Source organism: Staurois parvus, unplaced genomic scaffold, assembly GCF_062004578.1.
Source record: "Staurois parvus isolate SC_StPar_1 unplaced genomic scaffold, SC_StPar_1.0 ptg000696l, whole genome shotgun sequence".
NCBI classification, from domain to species: domain Eukaryota; kingdom Metazoa; phylum Chordata; class Amphibia; order Anura; family Ranidae; genus Staurois; species Staurois parvus.
Genome location: NW_028318492.1, coordinates 72,824 through 95,086, shown reverse-complemented (window position 1 = coordinate 95,086; position 22,263 = coordinate 72,824). Strand labels below are relative to the sequence as shown.

Here is a 22,263-nt window from a genome sequence, read left to right as displayed (position 1 = left end):
AGAAACTGTCAGGTAGTTTACTTTTCCACCATGTATTAAAAACATATATTGTGTCAACTGACTCTTTCAGCATGGTCATACTGTTATTTGAATTACAATTTATTTGTAATATACACTATATTGCTAAAAGTATTGGGATGCCGGCGTTTACATGCACATGAACTCTAATGGCATCCCAGTCTGAGTACGTAGGGTTCAATATTGAATTGGCCCTACCTTTGCAGCTATAACAACTCTTCTGGGAAGGCTGTCCACAAGGTTTAGGAGTGGGTCTATGGGAATGTTTGACCATTTTTCCAGAAATGAATTTGTGAGATCAGGCACTGATGTCCGATGAGAAGGCCTGGCTCTAATTTATCCCAAGGGTGTTCTATCAGGGTGAGGTCAGGACTCTGTGCAGCCCAGTCAAGTTCCTGCACCCCAAACTCAATCATCCATTTTTTTATGAACCTTGCTTTGTGCACTGGGCCGCAGTCATGTTGGAACAGGAAGGGGCCATCCTAAACTGTTCCCACAAAGTTGGGAGCATGAAATTGTTGAAAATGTATTAAAAAATTGTATGCTGAGACCTTAAGAGTTTCCTTCCAAGCCCAACCCCTGAAAAACAACCCCACACCATGAATCCCTCAACACCAAACTTTATGCTTGGCATAATGCAGTCAGGCAAGTACCGTTCTCCTGGCAACCACCAAACCCAGACACGTCCATCAGATTGCCAGACAGAGAAGCATGATTCGTCACTCCAGAGAACATGTCTCCACTGCTCTAGAGTCCAGTGGCAGCATGCTTTACACCATTGCATCTAACACTTTGCATTGCACTTGGTGGTGTAAGGCTTGGATGCAGCTGCTCAGCCATGAAAACCCATTCCATGAAGCTCTCTATGCACTGTTGTTGTGCTAATCTAAAGGCCACATGAAATTTGGAGGTCTTTAGCTATTGACTCTGCAGACAGATGGCAATTTCTGTGCAATGTGTGCTTCAGCATACGCGACTGCGTTCTGTCATTTTACGTGGCCTACCAATTCATGGCTGAGTTGCTGTTGTTCCCAGTTGCTTCCACTTTGTTTTATTACCACTAACAGTTGACCGTGGAATATTTAGTAGCAGGGAAATCTCACAGATGCACAGGTGGCAACCTATCACAGTACCACGCTTGAATTCACTGAGCTCCTGAGAGCGACCCATTCTTTTACAAATGTTTGTAGAAGCAGTCTGCAAGCCTAGGTGCTTGATTTTATACACCTGTGACCATGGAGGTGATTTGACCACCTGAATCCAATGATTTGGTGAGGTGTCCCAATACTTTGGACAATATAGTGTATATCAGATGTATTTCCTCTACACATAGAAAAACACCAAGTACATAGCTATAATTGTAAAGTGTCAATAATAATGGACTTTTGCTGTAATACATTTTACTTTACTAATTTACCATTGTAGATCTTCAGCTGCTATTTCTGTGAGAGATGGAAACGGTACATTTATCAGCACGTTGAATTTACTCCTCTATAATGTAAGTAGAAATAATACAACTTGTCCTGTGTACTAAACTTTTATGTTATTCCTAAGAAAATGCATCCCTTTTAGTTTTCAATGTTGGAGGATCAGTGTTGTTAGTGATATCCTGCTTAAACTTACTCTCACGCTTACCCTTCCTGTAACCCTAACCCTAACCCTCCCTTAAAGTATAACTAAAAGCAAAACTTTTTTTTTAGTTTTGTATAAAGTGGAGAGGGATTTGAACACCTGCCAGGTTTTATTGTTTGTGCCCCCCCCCCCCGTTAGGGAGATTTACCCTCTATTTGTCCTGTTTACCATTGGCATTAAAAGTGAGGGAATCCCATATTTTGGGTTGTCTGCAGAAAAGTAATGCTCAAATGGGGACACTAGTTCAGTGACTTGGGGTACCCTGGGGGATTCTCTTAATTTTCAATGATTTCCACTCACTTCCTGTTTTGGCTATGGGACAGGAAGTAAAGATAAATCTCCCCAATGGGACAAAGATAACAAAAATTAACCTTACAGGGGTTATTACCTCCCTCACTCTATCCAAAATGAATAAAATATTGCCTTTAGTTCTTAGTTAAGTAGACTTAACTACATGTTGGCATGCTTGCATCTCCAGCTCTGAGACCTTATGCATTAAAGACTAATCTTTTGGTGCCAAAAGCTATCAGTGCTAAAATGTTGACACTGTAAATGTTTGCTTTCTCTCTGAAAGTTCTCTCTTCATCTCTGTCACAATAAATATAAAACTAAACTAAAACGTTTCACTCCTCTAACTGAAATTTCTAATGTGAAAATACCCCACAAGTCGGCAATAAGAGTGAGACCTCCTGAAAATGATTACAGGCAGATGAAACTGGATCCAGAGACCTTTCCAAAGCAATGTAAAAATTATAAGAAGTTAGACTGTGATTCCACCCACTAGCATCCTCCCAAACCTGATATATCTATTTCCTTAACACTTATGTGAAAATCCTTTGAGAATATAGGTTCTGTTTAATTAGATTTTTTGTTTTTTTAACAGAAACATTTTTTGTCAAAAAGCTATTGAAATCAAAACAAAAGAGCCTATTTAGATATACAGTAAATAATAGCATATTGTCTTTGCTTACACATTGGTATTCACTTAGTTATACAAAGTAATTATGTAAATTAGAAAATGTAATTTAAACTTGCTAATCAGCCTTCAACAAAAGCTTGGGTGTGGAGAAGCGTGATTTTATGGTTAACTCAAAAGGCTGAAAATGCAAGCTTGCAACACTCTCTATGTTTGCTTTCCTGGTTATCTTAAAAGCTCACATTTGGACAAAATGTTCACTTAGCAAACCAAATGTTCACTCTGTAAACTGAATGTTCACTTAACATATTGAATAAGATAAAGATATATTTTATTTAAATACTCATTATGTGGTGTGCAAGGGGGAAGCAATAGGGACTATTTACTAAAACTGGAGAGTGCAAAATCTGGTGGAGCTCTGCATAGAAACCAATCAGCTTCCAGGTTTGATTGCCAAAGCATCATTGAATAAGCTGAAGTTAGAAACTGAGTGGCTACCATGCATAGCTCCTCCAGATTTGGAGTGTTCCAGTTTTAATACTTCTACCTAAATGTATTTTTGCTAGCATTCAACTAGTTCTTTGAAGTTTTTATCTAATGCTTTTTAGATCTGGTGACTGCATTCGTTTTCTTTTTTAGGCTTTCTGCCTTTTATTTTCATCTAGTGATCCAGCCAGTAAGTCTTTCAGCAGAAAAAACTCTCCTCCAGCTGCAGCAGTTACAGGGTTGAGAGAAACCATTCACCACTGACAGGGGTCTTTACAATGATTATGTAAAGCCTTTATCCCTAAAGCAAAACAACTGTTTAACTGCAAATAAAGTATTAGGCCTCATGCACACTGGACGTTTTTTAATGCTGCTCCTAGGGAGCCTGTGCATCCAGAAGCAGTGGAGTTTTGGCAGAAAAAACACTTGATGCCCGTAAATATGCCTAAGCATGTATAAATGCATCTAAACAAGCCTAAGCGCTAGGTGCATTAAGCTCTTAGTGTTAATTTATTTCAATAGCCAGAATAAATTATTATTCTGGCCAATAAAATGAATTAACGCCCAATCATTTGATGCATCTAAACGCGTCTAAACATACCTAACTGAATTACATGCATTTACAGATGCCATACTTTTTTCTGCCAAAACACATCTAGAAGAGATAGCAAAATGTCCATATTAGATGTACTAGCAGATTTAAAAAGACTAAAACTACCCCCCTCCCACCAGATTAACAATTCTGCTGTCTAAAGATGCCCCTGTGCTTCTTAATCCATAGTGGGGAACACTCTAATAGGTGTGTTTCTGGTCAGATCACAGGTAAAAAAAGAGGGAAAAGGCCTAAAAAAGAAAACCAATGCAGCCACCACATCAAATGATTTTGTTTTGGGTTTAATTCGCTTTAAGTCAAACCCAATAAATGCTTGTTAAATTATATACATATTGTATATGCTATAGTTATTTTCACCCACCCTCTCAAATCATAAATCTTGTCCTGTTGTTTCTGGTATCATAATAATGCAAGGTATTTAATTCACCAAACAAAATTGATAGTTCTTGGCAGCAATTCATTTTATTACTTCTTACTCTTGCAGGATTCAACCTACAGCCAGCAGTTGCTGATACCAAGCGCTGGATTGCCATTGAAAACAAAAATATATGCAGCAGTGAGAGCAACCAACCTTGATGGACGGTATTTTGAAGCAGAATACCACTGTCCTTGCTTGTGTTTCATGCTTTGATTTGTATTATAATGGTTTATATTTTTAAACAAGGATTTTTCAATAGTTTTTTTAACTTTCTACAGATAAAGAAAATGTACAGATATTTGAAAATGAAACAAGGACATATCTCAAAAAATACACTCTGAAATGAAAAATGAAGGCCTTTAAATCTTTGGCTGCCAGAGTCATTTAATTGTTTTCCAATTATTCTAAAAAAACATATTTTTTACCTAAAGCACACCTAAACTATAAAACATGATATATTTTCTGAAAGAAAAGGACCTATAGAATAAAAGCGTGGCAGGTGAAAATTTTTATGTCACACAATGTTAGCCAACTGCTTGCAAATCTATATTGGCAGTAAAAAATACATTCAAATTAATGCTAGTGTAAAGAAGCACAGTAAAATCTCCATATTTTTTGTAAATTATGAAATATGAGGCTGAGTCTACAAAATAGATGCCAAATATGTCAAAACTTAAAATTGTTTGCAGTCACGAAATGGTGGTAAACTATGATACCCAGCTATGCCAGTTATCCGCAACCCTGGAGTCATGGAAACAATATCAAATATCTTGGTTGGGCAGGTTCGCTTCCCCTAAAATGATTCTCCTGACCGGTTAACATTTCACCACATATTCTTTGATCCCTTGGGGGGTGGAGGGGGGTCTTAGCCATGCCCCTGATTCAACATTATTACAGGCCCGCACAACTCGCCTCTTTGGCTACCTACCATGCAACAACTAATACGCTGCTGTGGTGAGTATTTGAGCATATCTGGTGGCTTTGATTGTGATAGATATACTCATTTGGATTTTTCTGAATTTGAATAAACACATATCCAACCCCATACTAGAACACTCGCTTAAGATCTGAGATTCAATTACATTTTCGAGGCAATTGAACTCTCCCCATTTTCCATTCGCTACCTTCATAACCATTCCTTTAGTCCTGGCATGGAGGAGGTTGGTCGCTTCTGACGGTGGTTGGCTGCGGGTTTCCATTGCGTTCGAGACCTCCTAATCCCCTATGAAATCCTGACCTACAACAAGTTGCACACTTCCTATCAGATTCTCTGCATTAGAGCTGTTTTGCTACCTCCAATTGTGCAACTTTGTTCACTCCCATTTGAAGCATACGGACTCCTTACTCACCCTCACGTCTTTTGAGCGCACCTGCTATACTGATCTTTTGGCAAAAGGCAGTTTTATGTTTGACCAACTGCCCTACACTGTTCAATGAAAGGTGGACCTGGGGTCTCCACTGGAAGCTCATCAATGGTCTCAAATTTTGGGCACACTCATGTTGCTCTGGTACATGGTGCCATCGAGGCTGGCAAAATGTAACCAAGGTGCCTCAGACTGTTGTTTCCAGGGCTGTGATTCGGCTGGTACCTTAGTACAGGCATGGTGGGAGTGTCCCAGGATAATAAAAGTCTGGGTAAGGGTATACCAACTCATTTATACGGTTTTAGACACCAGTATTTCTAAGAACACTTACTGTATTAGGCATTGCTCAACCTGAAGCCTGTTCAATGCATGCCCAATCAATTTCAGCTAACATCTTTTATTTTCACTGCCGCCAAACAGACCTTGGAGAAAAATAGGAAACCTGTGGTTCTGATTATAAAAGCACAGGTTAAAGTCAAGCTGGCCTGGTATCTGATTATTGAAAACCTGGCAGCAGTCTTGCAGGACAAGCTCAAGAAGTTTAAAAGGTCTCCAATTATTGGGGGAAACCAAAACGCCTCTGTGGTCACTCTAACCGGTGTATACTTTTATTCAGGAATCTGCTCTGAGGTTTTGGACCCTCCCCAATCTTGCCCCAACCCTTCCCCTACCCTTCCTTTCCTACCCACCACCCTCTCCTCCCTCATCCCCCTATATTTTTTTCTCTCCTCCCTCTCTTCTTTTTTCTTCTTCTTCTCCCGCTGCATATGTAAGCCTGGTTACACAGGACATATTACTATTTGCTTAAAATCTTTTATCTCCCTCTGTATGGGGTGATGTGTACACTGTGTTGGCACATGTCTTTTTTTGGGCCGCTGCCCCTTGCCAGAGGCCCAATGCTATACAGGCTATTATCTGTCTGATGAGGAACACGCACCCTAATTGCTTGTTTTTGGTTGTACAGGGGTGCATTTTAGACCTTGCTGCCCCACTTCCATACTCTTAGAACTCTTGGTATCCTTTATAGTTTTTGATGCAATATAAGCCATGCTCTGCATTATTAATTTATACCATGTACCATTATGCCTTGTGATCCACCTTACCTCTTTATACAGGTACTTTGTACATTTTACAATCGTTTTGTATGTTATAAAACCTCAATAAAAACCACTGAAAGATTAAAAAAAATGATGCCCAGAATTTTCCATAGGCAACACTTTAACCCCTTACATCTTATCAATCTAGTATTAAGTCTAATACATTTTCCTGAAAATATTCCTCTCACTATGGCATGCATTATTATACCTAATATGTGCCATGAAGTTGTTGTTTATGTACTTGTGTGCATTTGTATTTATGTGCAGATAGGCTTTACATTTTTTGAATATACTTTAATTTTTGTGTACCTAAAGTATATGGGAACCTTCACCTTGTAAAACACCCTATTCAGTTTAAAATAGAAACAAAAGGCAAAACATTTGTGTATACATTTAAAAACATAAAAAAATACACTTTTTCCTCTTTTTGAATGATCACATACCCTTTGTTTTCAGCTGCATATGGATCTTAGAGAGCTAGGGGAGGAGAAACAGATGCTCATTGTTCTTCCCAGGGAATAGCTGTGCAGGGGGTGTGTGCGTGTTCTCATACCTAGTGTGGTCAGTTATTAGTAGGAAAGCAGAGGGACTGGCAGGAATACCACAGATTTCACACAAAGGAAGCAACACAAAGTACATGGTACAGCAAATACATATCAGGAATATGAAAATTTGTAATGACATATTCTCTAACTAATGCTTGCTCCGAATTCCACCCTACCAGACTGAGTACAGATTGTGCTCAGTTTGTTGTTTTATCTAGCTGCATCAGCTGCAATCAGACATCTCTGACCCAAGAGACAGATGTTTCTTCTCTCTACATTCTGAAAACAGCAATACATATTTTGAGCTAATGGAGAGCACAGGGGGACCTGGGACACATATGGGGGGTTGGTTATAGTTGTGGACTATAAAAATGATCAGGTGGCTTTACAGCTGTCTATATCACGTTTATATGAAAGCACAAAGCTGTTTAAAACTTGCTTACAAAAACATAACTTTTATAACTTTCGTTGTTTAGCTGTCCATTATATTAAAGGTATTGTAAACTTTCAGATATGTTCATTGTTTTAACTACTGTAGGTATTTGTGTAATTATATTTCCTTTATTTTTTGTTTGCCTTTCCCTGTAATGTAGAGCTCACATGTTGTGGTAGCAGTTTCATGGCTGATTGATTCCCTTGTGTCTATGTATTGCTGCAGCTATCGTGTTCCTACGCACCAAAGGGACAGGAAAACTTCCTGTTCCTGAGTCACACAGGGGTTGATGTACTAAAACTGGAGAGTGCAAAATCTGGTGTGGCTGTGCATAGCAGCTAATCAACTTCTAACTTCAACTTGTTCAATTAAGCTTTGACCAAAACAAACTGGAAGCTGATTGGTTTCTAGATTGGTTGGTTTCTTGCACTAGATTCTGCACTCTCCAGTTTTGGTAAATCAACCCCAACATGTCCAATGCATGCCTCACTACCCCCTCTATGTTACATCACAAATGTGGGAGTGCTACACATCATAATGGTGAAACACTTCATCTCCAATATGCATGAGTGAGCTCTCTGTGTGTCTGTGAATGCTTTGCCTGCTTGTGTTTTTTCAGATCTAATTACTGCGTACACAGGAAGTGTTAGGTCTCACACTATAGAGAAAAAATCATCTATTAACCTCTGCAGAGCCATGCTGAATGCCTCTTGTTTCAACGCAAACAGATACTGCTAACACAGGAATGGGAAGATTTACTGTACTATAGGCTGTGTATACGGGGAAACAAATGACACCATGGAACTACATGATCAATGCACACCTTATGCAAGTAAAAAACAAACAAAGTGCACATAGGAATGTTTACCATACCTTTAATGTTAAAGTGTATCTCTAGACAAAACCATTTTTGGTAGTTTTGGATAGGGTGGGGAAGTATTAAACCCTATGTCAAGTTATTTTTGTCAGTGTCCATACTGGGGTGATTAACCCCTCTGTACAAGTGACCATTATAATTTAGAAAGAGAGTGAGGAAAGTCAACAATTTTGCTAAAACAAGTGATCACCCCTCCCTCCTAGATTGTAAACTCGAAAGAGCAGGGCCCTCGAACCCCTAGTATATTGTATTGTTACTGTATTGTCTCATGTTCTGTCCCCCTCGCTATTGTACAGCGCTGAGCAAACCCTTTGGCGCTATATAAATACTGTATAATAATAATAATAATAATAATAATCATGGCAAATCTCTTAATGAGGATGTCTTTCTGTGAGTAAGCTGCCTAGAATGGAAATTACCCTCGCTTTGGGAAATTTTCTCTAACTTCCAGTTGTGCCTCTGGGGTAGGGAGGGAACAGAAATTTCCCCAAAGGTATATGAACAGCAAAAAAAAAAAATAAACTGCAAAAAAGGTTTTAACACTTCCCTACTTTACCCAAAACTAAAATAAAAACATTTTAGCTCTACATACAATTTAATTCTATTTACTATTTGTCAACAGAATTAGGGTGGTTATAAATTGAACCCTGGCCAAACTGATTTTGGCTAATGAGAGTGACATTCTTATTTCTGTGGAGATCAGAAGACACTACTAAATGAATAATCTGAGACAAAGTAATGGTATAATCTGTTGAAAAACCTTACCTAATCGCTATTCCTTTCCCTCAAACATTTTTCAGTTCATAAAAACAAGATTTAGAAACAATGTTTCTTCAGCACAAAAATTCAGCAACTGTATTTGGTATTATTATGCTCCTTTCATGCAACATACATCTATAAACAATGATTTCAACCTAACCAGTTGTGCTCATATTTTCTTTAGAGCAAATATAAATACATATTTGTGTTATGCATATTAGATTGTTTTTTTTTAATAGGGGTGAGTGAGTATGCTTAGGTTTGATTCATGGGCCATTTGTAAAACCCATCATGACTTTAATCAAAACCCTGTTAAAGTCTATAGGGATGAATCTGGAAAATAAATGCTGGGCAATTTTAAGGGAAATAGGCTAGGATTTGTCAAAATAAATGGTATAGGGAGCTGGGCATTGCCATGAGGAACACATACCAATTAATAAAGAAATGTAAAAATACTGTACAGCAGTGAGAGTGTCCTCCTTTTTATGTTACTTTAACCACTTCAAGTCTGGACACTTTAACCCCCTTCCTGCCCAGGCCAATTTTCAGCTTTCAGTGCTATCATACTTTGAATGACAATTGCACAGTCATACAAGACTGTACCCATATGAATTTTTTAGCATTTTTTTGAGAAAGATAAAACTTTATTTTGGTGGTATTTATTCAACACTGAGATTTTTATTTTTTTTGCTATATAAATGAAAAAGTCCAAAAAGTTTGAAAAAAAGTGTTATTCTTATACAATTTTGCAAATAAATAATATTTCATCATACATCTAGGACAACATTTATTCCAATATCTTTTTAGTAAAAAAAAAAATAACCCAAATTAGTTTATAACCCAAAATTATCATTTTGAAAAAAAATTTTTACATTTTTTTTTTAATATTATTATTATTTTTTTTTTTTTTTTTTACATACTGTCACCCTAGCAGTACAGTGTTACCATGGTGACACTGTACTATATATATATATTTTTTTTACACTGATTGCTTTTACATCCATAAAGGCTGTAAAAGCAATCATTTCTCCTTCTCTCTGGCTGCATTCTTGTAGCCATTGAGAAATACTGTGTGAGCTGTGAATGGTCACAGCTTGTCACATGGTACAAGGCTGTTGTGAATAGCCTTGTACCATGTGACCTCTGTTATCATTCACAGATTTCACATGCAGTAAGGAATGATGTCAGAAGTGACATCTTGCTTACTACTCTGCATGTGATCACTGATTAGCCAATCAGTGATCACATGATCGGGACCTCGCAGAGAGGTCCTGTATGATGATCGGTGTTCCACTGTGTCCGGAGGACACACCGGGCACTGGATCATGGTGCTGTGCGCTCCCAGGGAGCTTGCACATTCCAAAATGGTGGGCGCCGTTTATGAACGGCAACCCGCCCCTGGACTGCCACCGTCCAGCCGTTTATATAAAGCAGCCAGACGGCAAGTGGTTAAGAACATCATAAGAAAACACCATTCTTTCCTATTACATTCTTGGGAGATTCTTTTAATCTGTGTGGTGTTACAGAACAGTTTGATTCTCACAGTGTATGTATTTTGGCATTCCATTTTTGCATGTTTTAATATTTCTGTTGTAATGTTGGGTGCACTAAATTATATCCCTTTTTCCCTTCTCATATCTGTCATTACATTGAAAAGCATAAGTTCACCTTTCATAACATACAGTATGTGTAACATGTTACATGTTATGAAAGCAATGGCCCCTGCCCCCCAGTGATCCCCCACCTTGACAGCTAGCGGAGGATCTTACCCCCTGCTAGCTGTCAAATTTTAAAAAATATGACTGTGCAGGGCTTTTCCCACCCGACTGCGTCACTCCTCTGTGAATGAGAAACTACAAGTCCCGACAGCCTCAGTGGCTGTCAGCTTATAGTTCTCAATGAACTACCATGGTACTGTGAATCGTCATGGTAGTTCATTGAATCTTCCTGTTAGTATATCTGCTTGCTCATACATCCCGTACGGGCAAGCAGATATATTGACAGATCTGCAGGAGACCTGGGGCAATGCTTTATAGGCTCCTGCAGCAAAAAATATTACATACACATTTTTTACCTGCATAAAAATGTGCATTTATTATTTTTTTACCAAAAGGTGAACGTTTGGTTCAAAACGTAAAGGCTATTGCTGCCAACCTGAAGCAAACACAGGCAGAGATGGCAATTCAACTTGGAAGCTTCCAAAAAAATGTTCTAGGGCTAGGCGTAAACACTACCTTGTCCCTGTAGAAAAATAAAGCAAAAAAAAAAAATGGGTTCCTTGCATGACAAGACTACCAGATTAGACACTGGTGTCTAATGAGACCTACAAAGAATCACAACTTGTATGATAGAATAGAGTTAGCAATATCTGTAATGTTAAAAAAGGCTATTTTTGAAGAGAAGACAAAACAAGTTAGGGGTTTTATTCAAGGAGTGAGAGGCCAACTGTCTCTTAAACAAGATAGATAGGGCAGAAACATGACCTTTCATAACTCGGGTCCAGACCTACTCATTTTCCCATCCACCATTAGTAATTAATAATTATTTTATGCAATTTATTTTGCACACTATTTCAAGATTAGCATTTTTTTGTTATCATTTAACTTTTTTATTATTAAAAATGTTTAGGTTATTTTTTCCATCTTTAAGGCATAGGCATTTTCAGAACTCACCAGTGGTAACATCCTATCCCTTCAGACACTCTGTAATCTGCCCCTAATTTGCTGCAGAAATTCCCTACACACAGTGATGCGGAATTTACCACTACATACAGTATATATATATATATATATATATATATATATATATATATGGCTGTTTTCAGCCATTACAATAAACTACCTTCCAGCAAAAACTCTATTATCTGTCCGTAATCTTCTGCAGGCCTGGCCAACACACTGTGATTATGCCTGTGACACAATGTAACTGTAGACATTTGCGGCAATCAGCTAGCTCTCCCTGCATACCTGATGATCACCCTCTAAATTAACAATGTCTCATACAACATGCATTGAACAAATGCTGCGGGAAATCCTTACTTTTATAAGGACACATAAGAAAACCCTGATAACTGTCCCTTCTAGGTCACCTGATTAAGGTGCATTGGCCATAAAGTACATTGTTGACAATTGACTATTGTATTGTTGAATTAATTCCATTTTCTGCAGCCTCAAACAGCAACCCGCACCCAGAGCTTATTCCATAGAAATTTGATAGCATGCTACATTTTTTCAGCTATTCCTATATAAATATGAAAAAGCAAAAAAAAAGCTGACATGTCAGGACTTGATCTCACTTGATGGATACCTATGCACTTTCTGTGTAGACAGAGAACTTCTTCAACATCAGAAAACTGATGAATGTCTAGTTTTCAATTACACAAAGACCACAACATTTTACAAGTAAACAAGACTGTTTTAGCAGCTGTATCTAAAAAGGTTTTTAACCTGGTAAGATCCAGATCTGTTTTCTCACTTTGGCTATTGGCCTATTGGCTTGAAAACTACTTGTTACTTGTGACATATTTTTGGGAATAAGCAAGGCTTTCTTTTGTTGATATTGCATTTAAAATATTTATTTCATTTTACATATATATATATATATATATATATATATATATATTGTGGGAACTCGCTTCAAATGATAGAGCTTTGTTAAACGCACACAGCAACTAGCTTGCTTTTTAAGGCCTTTTTAGCCCACTTTTATTTAAATGAAAGTTCAAAACATCAGGAGTTTCCCACAAAGGGGTATCGATCATTCACATACACAAAATTCAGCCTCCTGGCTCTCTCAGATATACACAATCTTCCACTGGCCTTCCTCTTCAGGCTTACATCTGTCTCCTGCAGACTCTTTCAAAAACATGGCTCTCGCACACAGCTGGCCATTAGCACACAGCTAGTCCCAAGCAGCTCCTTGCCGCTTTTGGCTTCCACCTCTCCTTGGTGGAGCCCTCCTGACTCCTATCTGCCGGGGTGGAGCCCTCCTGACTCCTGTCTGCCAGGGTGGACCCTCCTGACTCCTGTCTGCCGGGGTGGAGCCCTCCTGACTTCTATCTGCCGGGGTGGAGCCCTCCTGACTTCTATCTGCCGGGGTGGAGCCCAGAACTCTGGTCCTGACTCCATCTAAAGGCCTGCACACACCTGTGCAATCAGTCTCCTGGCCTATTCTAACACCTGGTCCCAGGATTGGAGATTTCATCCCTCCCAAATCGCTTCGAAATCTCCAGGCTCCAGCTCCCAAAATGGACCTTACAAACAAAGGAGGAACGTGAAAAGCCACTTTCCTCCATATCAAACACTTACCCTGGAGCCCCTCAACCTGCCTTGTTGAGAATCCTGGGTGACAGATTGCCACACTGTCACAGTATATATATATATATATATATAATGAGAGAGAGAGATGTATTTTAAATGGAAAAAAAAATTAAAAATGCATTTTTTAAAATCAATTTGAGTAAGGTTTTTACTACAAAGTTTCATTTGAATAAATACCATATAGACCGCACTTGGGCCGTGCAAACAATAAACTTAGTACTCAGTCCCAGTATGTGAAAATGAAATGCAAAGGTGCTAAATTCTTGATTGTGAACTCCGTAATAAAGTGACAGGTACCCCACTGTGCTCAGACTGGTGCCCCACATAGATTTTCACTCACTGTCATCCCATGAGCACCTATCTTTAGGATGGTCATATGCGCTTTTGGGACTATTCCAGTGTGCAACATTGTAATGGTAACCGGGGTTCCTTCACAGGCGTAAAACGACGTTGCTATTGGTAACTGGTGTTCCTTCGCAGAGGCTATATCAATACCAAAATTTCTCCTCTCCTCCACAGGCAGTAATTCAAGTAATCAGCACAAAAATAAAAACAAAAGCAGACATCCCATAGGGTAAAACCGTAAAACCTTTAATGGTGGGTACAGACTGTGAAAATGCAATTCACAAAAAAAGTGCTCAGGTTATGGGCACTTTTCTTGCGAGTTGCATTTTTACAGTCTGTCCCCACCATTAAAGGTTTTACGGTTTTACACTATGGGATGTCTGCTTTTGTTTTTATTTTTGTGCTGATTACTTGAATTACTGCCTGTGGAGGAGAGGAGAATTTTTGGTATTGATATAGCCCCTGCGAAGGAACACCAGTTACCATTACAATGTTGCACACTGGGATAGTCCCAAAAGTGCATATGACCATCCTGAAGATAGGTGGTCATGGGATGACGGTGAGTGCAAATCCATGTGGGGCACCAGTCTGAGCACATTGGAGCACCTGTCACTTTATTACGGAGTTCACAATCAAGGATTTAGCACCTTTGCACTTTATTTTCACCTACTGGGACTGAGTAGTAATACCAGTATAGCAAATATTTATTGCATTTCACAAATTATGTACTTATTGTCACTAAGTTTATTGTTTGTACGGCCCAAGCGCAGTCTATATGGTATTTATTTAAAATTTTGTGTATGAGTTCACAATTAGGACTGCTGCTTAATACGGGTACTTGATATTTTTGTTTTCATTCAAAAATGCAGCAGCCTTCTCTTTTTCAAAGTTTCATATAAATATATAAAAATATCCAAGGAGAGCAGGGAGTGGAAGGTGTTAATTAGGAGTAAACAGGAATAACAAGGGGTTAATTAAGAGTTGGAAGGGAAAGATTTTTACTAAGGAAGTCAACTTTTTTCCATTTTCATTTTCAAGTTTTCAAATTTCCATACATCATAGAGTTCCAGGGAAGGGCTCTAGGATGTATAAAGTGCATCCTATGTCTTTAACGGCTTGATTACAGTTTTAATCTTTTGGGTATACCGTATTTAAAATGTTTACTAGGAAAAGTTAATCACCATTTTCATTGGGTTAAACTGACCAAGTGACTACTTATTGATATAGGTGGAATGTTTTAATGGACTACTGTTACACCACCCCATCTGGAAATCCAAACGATGACATCAGATATGATCTTTTCCTCAGGTAATATGTCTGTAATAAACCTTTGAAAGGTATCCAAGGTACATGCTTGAAGAAGAAATTGTACACTGTAGAGTTTTACCTGTAATATTATTTGTATATGTGTTTTAACACTTTTAGGTAACAGAATGATATGTGCACTGATAAATAGCCTTACACCTTTCATTATGGTACATAAATAGGCTTATTTTGTAGGAAAAAAGGAATGTGCAAGTAGCTGTAACCCAAAGCATCATATTTACACACATATTTTTCTGTCCAATAAAACATATTATATACAGTAGAACATCAAGAAGATTAATCATATAAACATCAATGTAAAAAGCTGATAAAAGTCTTTGAAACGTTTTTATGTTTTACACTTTTTAAAAGTATGATAAATTTTGAGCCCTGAGGTGAAAATTTAATGTGGAAATATAAATTTAAATAGAAATGACTGAATACACAGAATTCAGAGTATCAGATAAACTGAATACAATGATCTAACAGCTAAGATAATTTGGATTTTTTAATGGTTCATATTATTTATGTCATTCCAGCTTTTACGGTACAACAAAGAGCAACTAAAATCGACCCAATACAAGTGATCAGATTTCAGTTTAGATAAATCAGTAAGGAGATTATTTCTGATTGGCTGCTATGGGGTACATAATTTCCTCTCTATGCTATCTTTATTGAGTAAAACAAAGAAGGTACTCTTACCGTTTATTTTTAAGCCTGCCAAACACAGAAGAGAACTATTAGAATAAAACGGTTATTCCTCATGTTTGACCAATGGGAGGAGCCAAATAAATAATTCTATTATATCCCTGATTCAACTATGCATTTAGACCTGCTCATTTATACTACAGCAGATACAACCAAATAATACAGAGCCATTTATTCCAGACTTCCAAAATGCACACAGCTGTTTCAGACATGTTGACAATTCTCATTACAGTATGTAGAAACCATGGCTTCTATGATGTAGGGGAAGAGGAAGTCCCTCTTCATATTTGCAAATACCAATTAAAACCAGTAGTGGTTCCTGACAGTTGTGGGCAGAAGCTCCATTGAAAAGAATGGGAGGCAGACAGCTCCACTCATGTGAAATCGCTGAAGCAGCAATTACCTGTGAATGCTCGGCCCTGGAAACAAACTGTGCGAAAGGCCAATCATTTGCAGGCAATTGTTTCCATACAGATTACATGCAAGTGGTCACAAACAGCTGTGGAAGCTGTCAGTCTCCCATTACTTTCCATTGGGCTTCCCATCTGTGGCTAATTGCCTAAAAACCCTGCTGGGTTTCCAGCATCTAATTGTTAATGGCCCCATTTGCAAATATGAATGGGGCTTAACAAGATGGGCTCAGGTGATGTGACTTAAAAAGTGAAAAACCTCCCCACTGAGCCAATATAAAGCACAGACTTCCCTTGCACCTGAGTAGCCATTCTTTACAAAGTGAATCTTCACCATATTCACTAAGCTCTGGGGAAAATGAGTGCAGCTGCACTTGCAAAGTGCACAATTTGCCGCCTTTAGTAAATCAGCCTTATTAGGTGTGCTTTTCTTCTTCAATTTGTTGGGGGGTTCTACATTCACTGGCCACTTTATTAAGTACACCTTGCTAATGCCAATAAAATATCCCTACACCATTACATCACTACTACCAGCCTGAACCATTGATGCAAGGCAGGATGGACCCATGCTCTCCTGCTGTTTACGCCAAATTCTGATCCTACCATCTGAATGTCGCATCACCAGTCTGCCTATTCTCCTCTGACCTCAGACATTAACAAGGCATTTTCGTCCACACAACTACCACTCTCTGGATATTTTCTCTTTTTCGGACCAGACTCTGTAAACCCTAGAGATGGTTGTGTGGGAAAATCCCAGTAGATCAGCAGTTTTTGAAATTCTCAGACCAGCCCGTCTAGCACCAACAGCCATGCCACATTCAGTCACCTAAATCCCCTTTCTTCCCTATATTGCTGCTCGGTTTGCACTTCAGCAAGTCGTCTTCACCACACCTACATGCCTAAATGCATTGAGTTGCTGCCATGTGTTTGGTTTATTAGCAATTTGTGTTACCAAGCAAGTGAACAGGTGTAATTAATAAAGTGGTTGGTGATTGTATTTAGCTAGTTAAAAACTGTCACAAGCTAGTCATTAACCGTTAACTATCTCAGGAAAACTCATGTATCAGTCAGTATTTAAAATGAGTTTGATATACCACTGTTTTAATCTTTGACTGAATTAGATATATATTATTTAAAAATGTTTTAAATTATATTTTCATTCTTTAATATAAAGCTGTGATAAAGACCCGCAGACAACAATATTTGAAAATGGTAAGAGCCAGATGGGAAGATTCTCTTTTGAAGTGTTCCGATTTGTCAAGCACAAGAACCAGAAAATGTCCACAGTATTCTTGCATTGTGTAACAAAGCTGTGCCGATCAGATGACTGCCCTTTTCTTACACCTGTAAGTTGTTAAATATGATGTTTAGTATTAAAAAACTAGTACATTGGTGAAAACTATGATATATTGCTAACTGTCTAGAAGATGATTTGCCAAAGCATTTATCAGTTTTGAAAGCTTGTACTTAATTTTAAGTCACCCAGGATCCCTTTGCAGGTTTGTAGAAAAACCATGTAGGCTTGTACTTGTACTTTTTCCTAAAACATCCAAGATCCTACCCAGTTTTGTGAAAATATAGGCCATGCACTTACTCTTTTCAGGGTTACTTAATGTTTGTACCTATCTGTAACCATAGCAGGGATGTACAATGTTCCCTGCTACTTTCTCACACATGGATATATCGATAACCAGGTACTGGTTAAATCTGATGTCTTGTAGCCCAGGTGTTCTGGATTCTATGCACTACCAACATGTCATTTGTATTCTCTAACTGTATCTGTGTGGTGTTTGCTCCTAGTTCTCTGGTATCTCTTCACAAAAGCCTAATAGCATGTTAACTGACTTCTTCCTATTTCATTCATAACATATGTGCACTATGATGGAAATGCTTTATCAAAAGCAACCTCAGGCAGCTTTTGTAACATGGCCGGATCTAGGGGGTTGCTGGGGTGGGCTGCGCTCTCCCAGATTTCAGTTGTGCCCTCCCAGACTGCTGAGCTCCCCCCCCCCATCCCCACACTCAGAGCCGGGACAAAGGAAAGGGAGCCTGGAGCAGTTAAGTCCAGAAAGTGACGAGAGAGCAAGGATTAGCGGTTCTGTGCTCTGCCCCCTCCTCCTGTCAGAACAGCGCTGCTCCATATAGCTGATGACACAGGATCACTCCATCCATCGGACTGTACACAGTTTCAATACCCACCACTATGTCCTCCAAGGACCCCAAGACTGGATGCTCACACATGGGGGCTCCTCCCCACTCAACACACTGTTGAAATCGGATTCCCTTACAGACACAACCTTGATCTGCAGTATATAGCTGGCTGCTATGTTGCAGTTCTGACCCTGTCCTCTCCTCTTCTGACCCCTGTCCTCTACCCTGCTGACCCTCTGTACCCTGCCCTGCTGACCTCTGTCCTCCATCCTGCTTACCCCCATACACTGCCCTTCTGACCACTGTCTTCTGTCCTGCAGACTCCTTTTTCTCTACCTTGCTGACACCCTTTTTTCTGCCCTACTGCCCTGTCTTCTGCCCTGCTGCCCTATCTTTGCCCTGATAACCCCTGTTCTCCACCCTGCTGACCCCTGTTATCTCATCTGTTGACCCCTGTCCTTTGCCCTGCTGATTCCTATCTTCTGCCATACTAAACCAAAGTATACTATCCTACTGACACAGTCCCCTGACCTCCCATCCTCTGCCTGCTGACCCCTATCCTGTGTCCTCCTGAACCTCTGTATACTGCCCCACTGACTCTTTTACACAACCCTGCTGATCTACCATCTTCTGCCCTGCTGACCCCTATTTTGTGCCCCACTGACTGCTTGTACACTGCCCTACTATGTCGTGTACACTCCCCTACTGACCTCTCATCCTCTGTCCTACTGACCCCCTGTACACTGCCCCGCTAACCCTTGTACACTGCCTTAATAACCCACTGTAAACTGCCCTACAAACTAATGACCTCTGTACTCTGCCCTACAAACTGCTGTCCCTATCTGTACACTGCCCTACTGACATCTATACACTGCCCTGTTGACCTCGCATCCTCTGCCCCCCTGATGTTTTTTACTGCACCCCCACATCAGGCAGGCTAGATCTGGCCCTGTTTTGTAATGTGTATCATTCCATCTACTTTTAGGAAGTACGGTGTAATTAATTTACAGAATATATCAATACCACAGAATGTAATTCTGTTGTTCAAAAAAGCATCTCCAGCATTCCCTGTGTCCTTGGTTTCACTTTGTTGCTAAGTTTAAAGTGCATCTTCACCCTTTAAATAGACTTGGCCTCTCTCCATCTCACTTCCATGCACATACAGTATGTTGTGGGTTTTTTTTTTAAGAATTAGTTTTGGCCCATCCCCCACGCTCCATCATTTGCATAGGTGAAGGGCGTCAGTGCCCCCAGGGCCTCCTGGGATATGTGACGCTCATATCCTAGGAGGCACTGGGAGCCCTGAATGTCATCCAATTAACTAACAGAGGAGGAGGTGGGCCTAGCATTCATCCTCAGAAGTATGCACCAGAAGAACCAGAACAACCTTCCAATGCCATTGCAGAGGAACATGGTGGCTCGGGACACAGCAGCGACTGCTGAGAAATTGATCTCAGCAGGAAAATGCTGGATCCTCTGTTTATATGAAATGTGCACAGCCCAGCGTCAGGTAAGCAAGGGAGAGAAAAGAATGATTGTGAGGGAGGGTGAAAATCCTCTATGAAGTTCTAGTATTGCTCTACTTATTGTGCTTGGTGTTTGGAAAGCATCCAAGTGTATCTTATAAAAAAATGTAAGTTTGGTGTCACCTAGCGTTCACCATGACATATTATACTATGGGCTTTAATTCTTCTGACTTCAAGGCTAAGCCCTGCTCCCTAACAGGTACTTCTAACAACTCTTCATATTCCTAACGATAGCTTGAATTATACTATCTTGTAACTAATAGCTTCCATTACATCCTGCATCTTGTATCTGATATGCCCCATTACCATATATTGTCCATTACTTTACCTTTTTATAATTGTCTTGCATCTATATTTTTTTGCACATGAAAATATATGAACCTAACCTGCGTCATTTACTCACACAAGTTGCATGAACATAAATATTTGGTTAACTCATGCCTCATCACCTTAAAGAAATAGTTTTTAAGATTTTATTCACGTTCTCAAAACGTTAAAGATTAAAATGAACATACTGGGTTCTAATTAGCTTAATCTGACAATGGACATGATATGGACATGACCATGGAAAACAGTTGAGGGTGCATGCATGAAATAAAACACTCTCTTTATGTCTTCCAGGCCAGTTTCTCCTAATCTCCTTTATACCGTATATAAAGTGGTTTATATGCAGTGGGTTCCTAACCCACCCACTCAATTGTTTTGGTTCCTGACCATATCAGAAGATGGTCATCACATATCCCTGGTCATCTTATTCTTCATCTGGTCTTTATACACTAAAGCAAAATACTAGCAAGGCTCTTTATTAGTAGATCAAAATTTCATGATTGAAACTAAATTATTCTTACTTCTTATATTCTTTATTTTCTATATTTATATAGCACCAACATGTAATGCAATCTTTATTGAGTAGATCAAACCATTTACAATAATACCTGTGTTTCACAGAAACTTACAGACCTGAGTGTCATCCCAGTGTGTACATTAAACATGCACACCAGTTCCAATTTGGGATTAAGCCAGTGAATCTACAAGTGTGTTAATGTATTTTGCCACAGCATATATACATTATATACTATATATATATATATATATATATATATATATATATATATACAGTATATATTCTATGCTGGGAACACATTCATCATTTTAACTGCAAACCAGAGTCGTTATTGGAAAACACCCATAAAATCTCATTTTATGTTTAGGTAGAAATTTTTCTTGCTAACAATGTTTGTTAGTGTAATCATAGTTTCAGAATACAATATACAATATAAACCTTATTTTTAAGCTATTTAAAATTTACTACTTTTTGGAATGCGGTTTCCAGATTAGTATACACAATATTAGGGCCACTCACTTTCAATTAGACAAATTCCATCATGTACTAGCTATGCCTTTAGATTATCTTCAAAACCAGGTATAGCAGCTCATAAACCACATTCTTATTAAAGCAAATTGTCTATTAGGTATGCTCTGGAAAATCCTTCACCCCTGCTATAACTCTGTTATATGAATTTGCAATAACTGACAGCTTGAACACCACATCTCGGATAAATAATAAATTGAATTTTTTTTCAGTAATGACGGGATACATTGGAACATGCTAAACCCCAATGACTGATGGCTTATATTATAATGGAAATGGATAAGGCTAAAGGACTGGTTTACCTGTTAACAGTTGTTATTAGTTTTGTGCTGTTTATATTTTCTGTTTCCACTTTTATTTTCATCATTTTAATTCCTTGTAGACTTATTAGTTTACCATTCTTGTATCTATGCCAAGCTACACTGAAATAAAACACAAATTAATGTGATAAACATAAAGACTTAAAATAAAGAATTAAAAAATATTCATCAGCTCACAAAAAAATTAAAATTGTGACAGTTTGTAGAATGCAATTAAAAATATTCAATACATTATATTGCTCAGAAAAAGAGAACAGGTGTATTAGTGGCAGCAGCAACTTATTTTCCAGTGCAGATCACAAGCTAAAACCATTTATGTTAAGGTTATTTATATTTTTCAAGAACTTAAAGTGGTTTTAAACCTCAGACATGAAGTATGAACAAAGCATATCCCTCTATAGTGTGTACTTGTCTCAATCAAGATCACTAACATGTAATTTCTGTCTGCTGTTTTGTTCCTTTGTTATTAGCATAAATCACTTCTGACACCAAGTTTTCCTGACACCAAAAGTGATGACAGGGGAGGGACCCCCAACAAACTGATCAGTGCTCTCCTCACTGAGCTCTGCAGTGTGTAGTTTCAGCTCTTCATCCCTTTTTTTTCTGAACTCTATTTGAGTGTGCATATAATCTCTCATGGGTGGTTTTA

At 38.7% G+C, this 22,263-nt stretch overlaps 1 protein-coding gene across 1 annotated transcript in view; it reads left to right on the top strand.

Moving 5' to 3' along the window:
• Positions 1 to 22,263, top strand: part of ZPLD1 (zona pellucida like domain containing 1) — a 130,903-nt gene that overhangs the window by 57,839 nt on the left and 50,801 nt on the right. The window contains exons 4-7 of the mRNA XM_089652898.1: positions 1,444 to 1,516; positions 4,150 to 4,247; positions 15,050 to 15,130; positions 17,420 to 17,591. Coding sequence (XP_089509024.1) covers positions 1,444 to 1,516; positions 4,150 to 4,247; positions 15,050 to 15,130; positions 17,420 to 17,591 — 424 coding nt within the window. The remainder of the gene's footprint in view (positions 1 to 1,443; positions 1,517 to 4,149; positions 4,248 to 15,049; positions 15,131 to 17,419; positions 17,592 to 22,263) is intronic.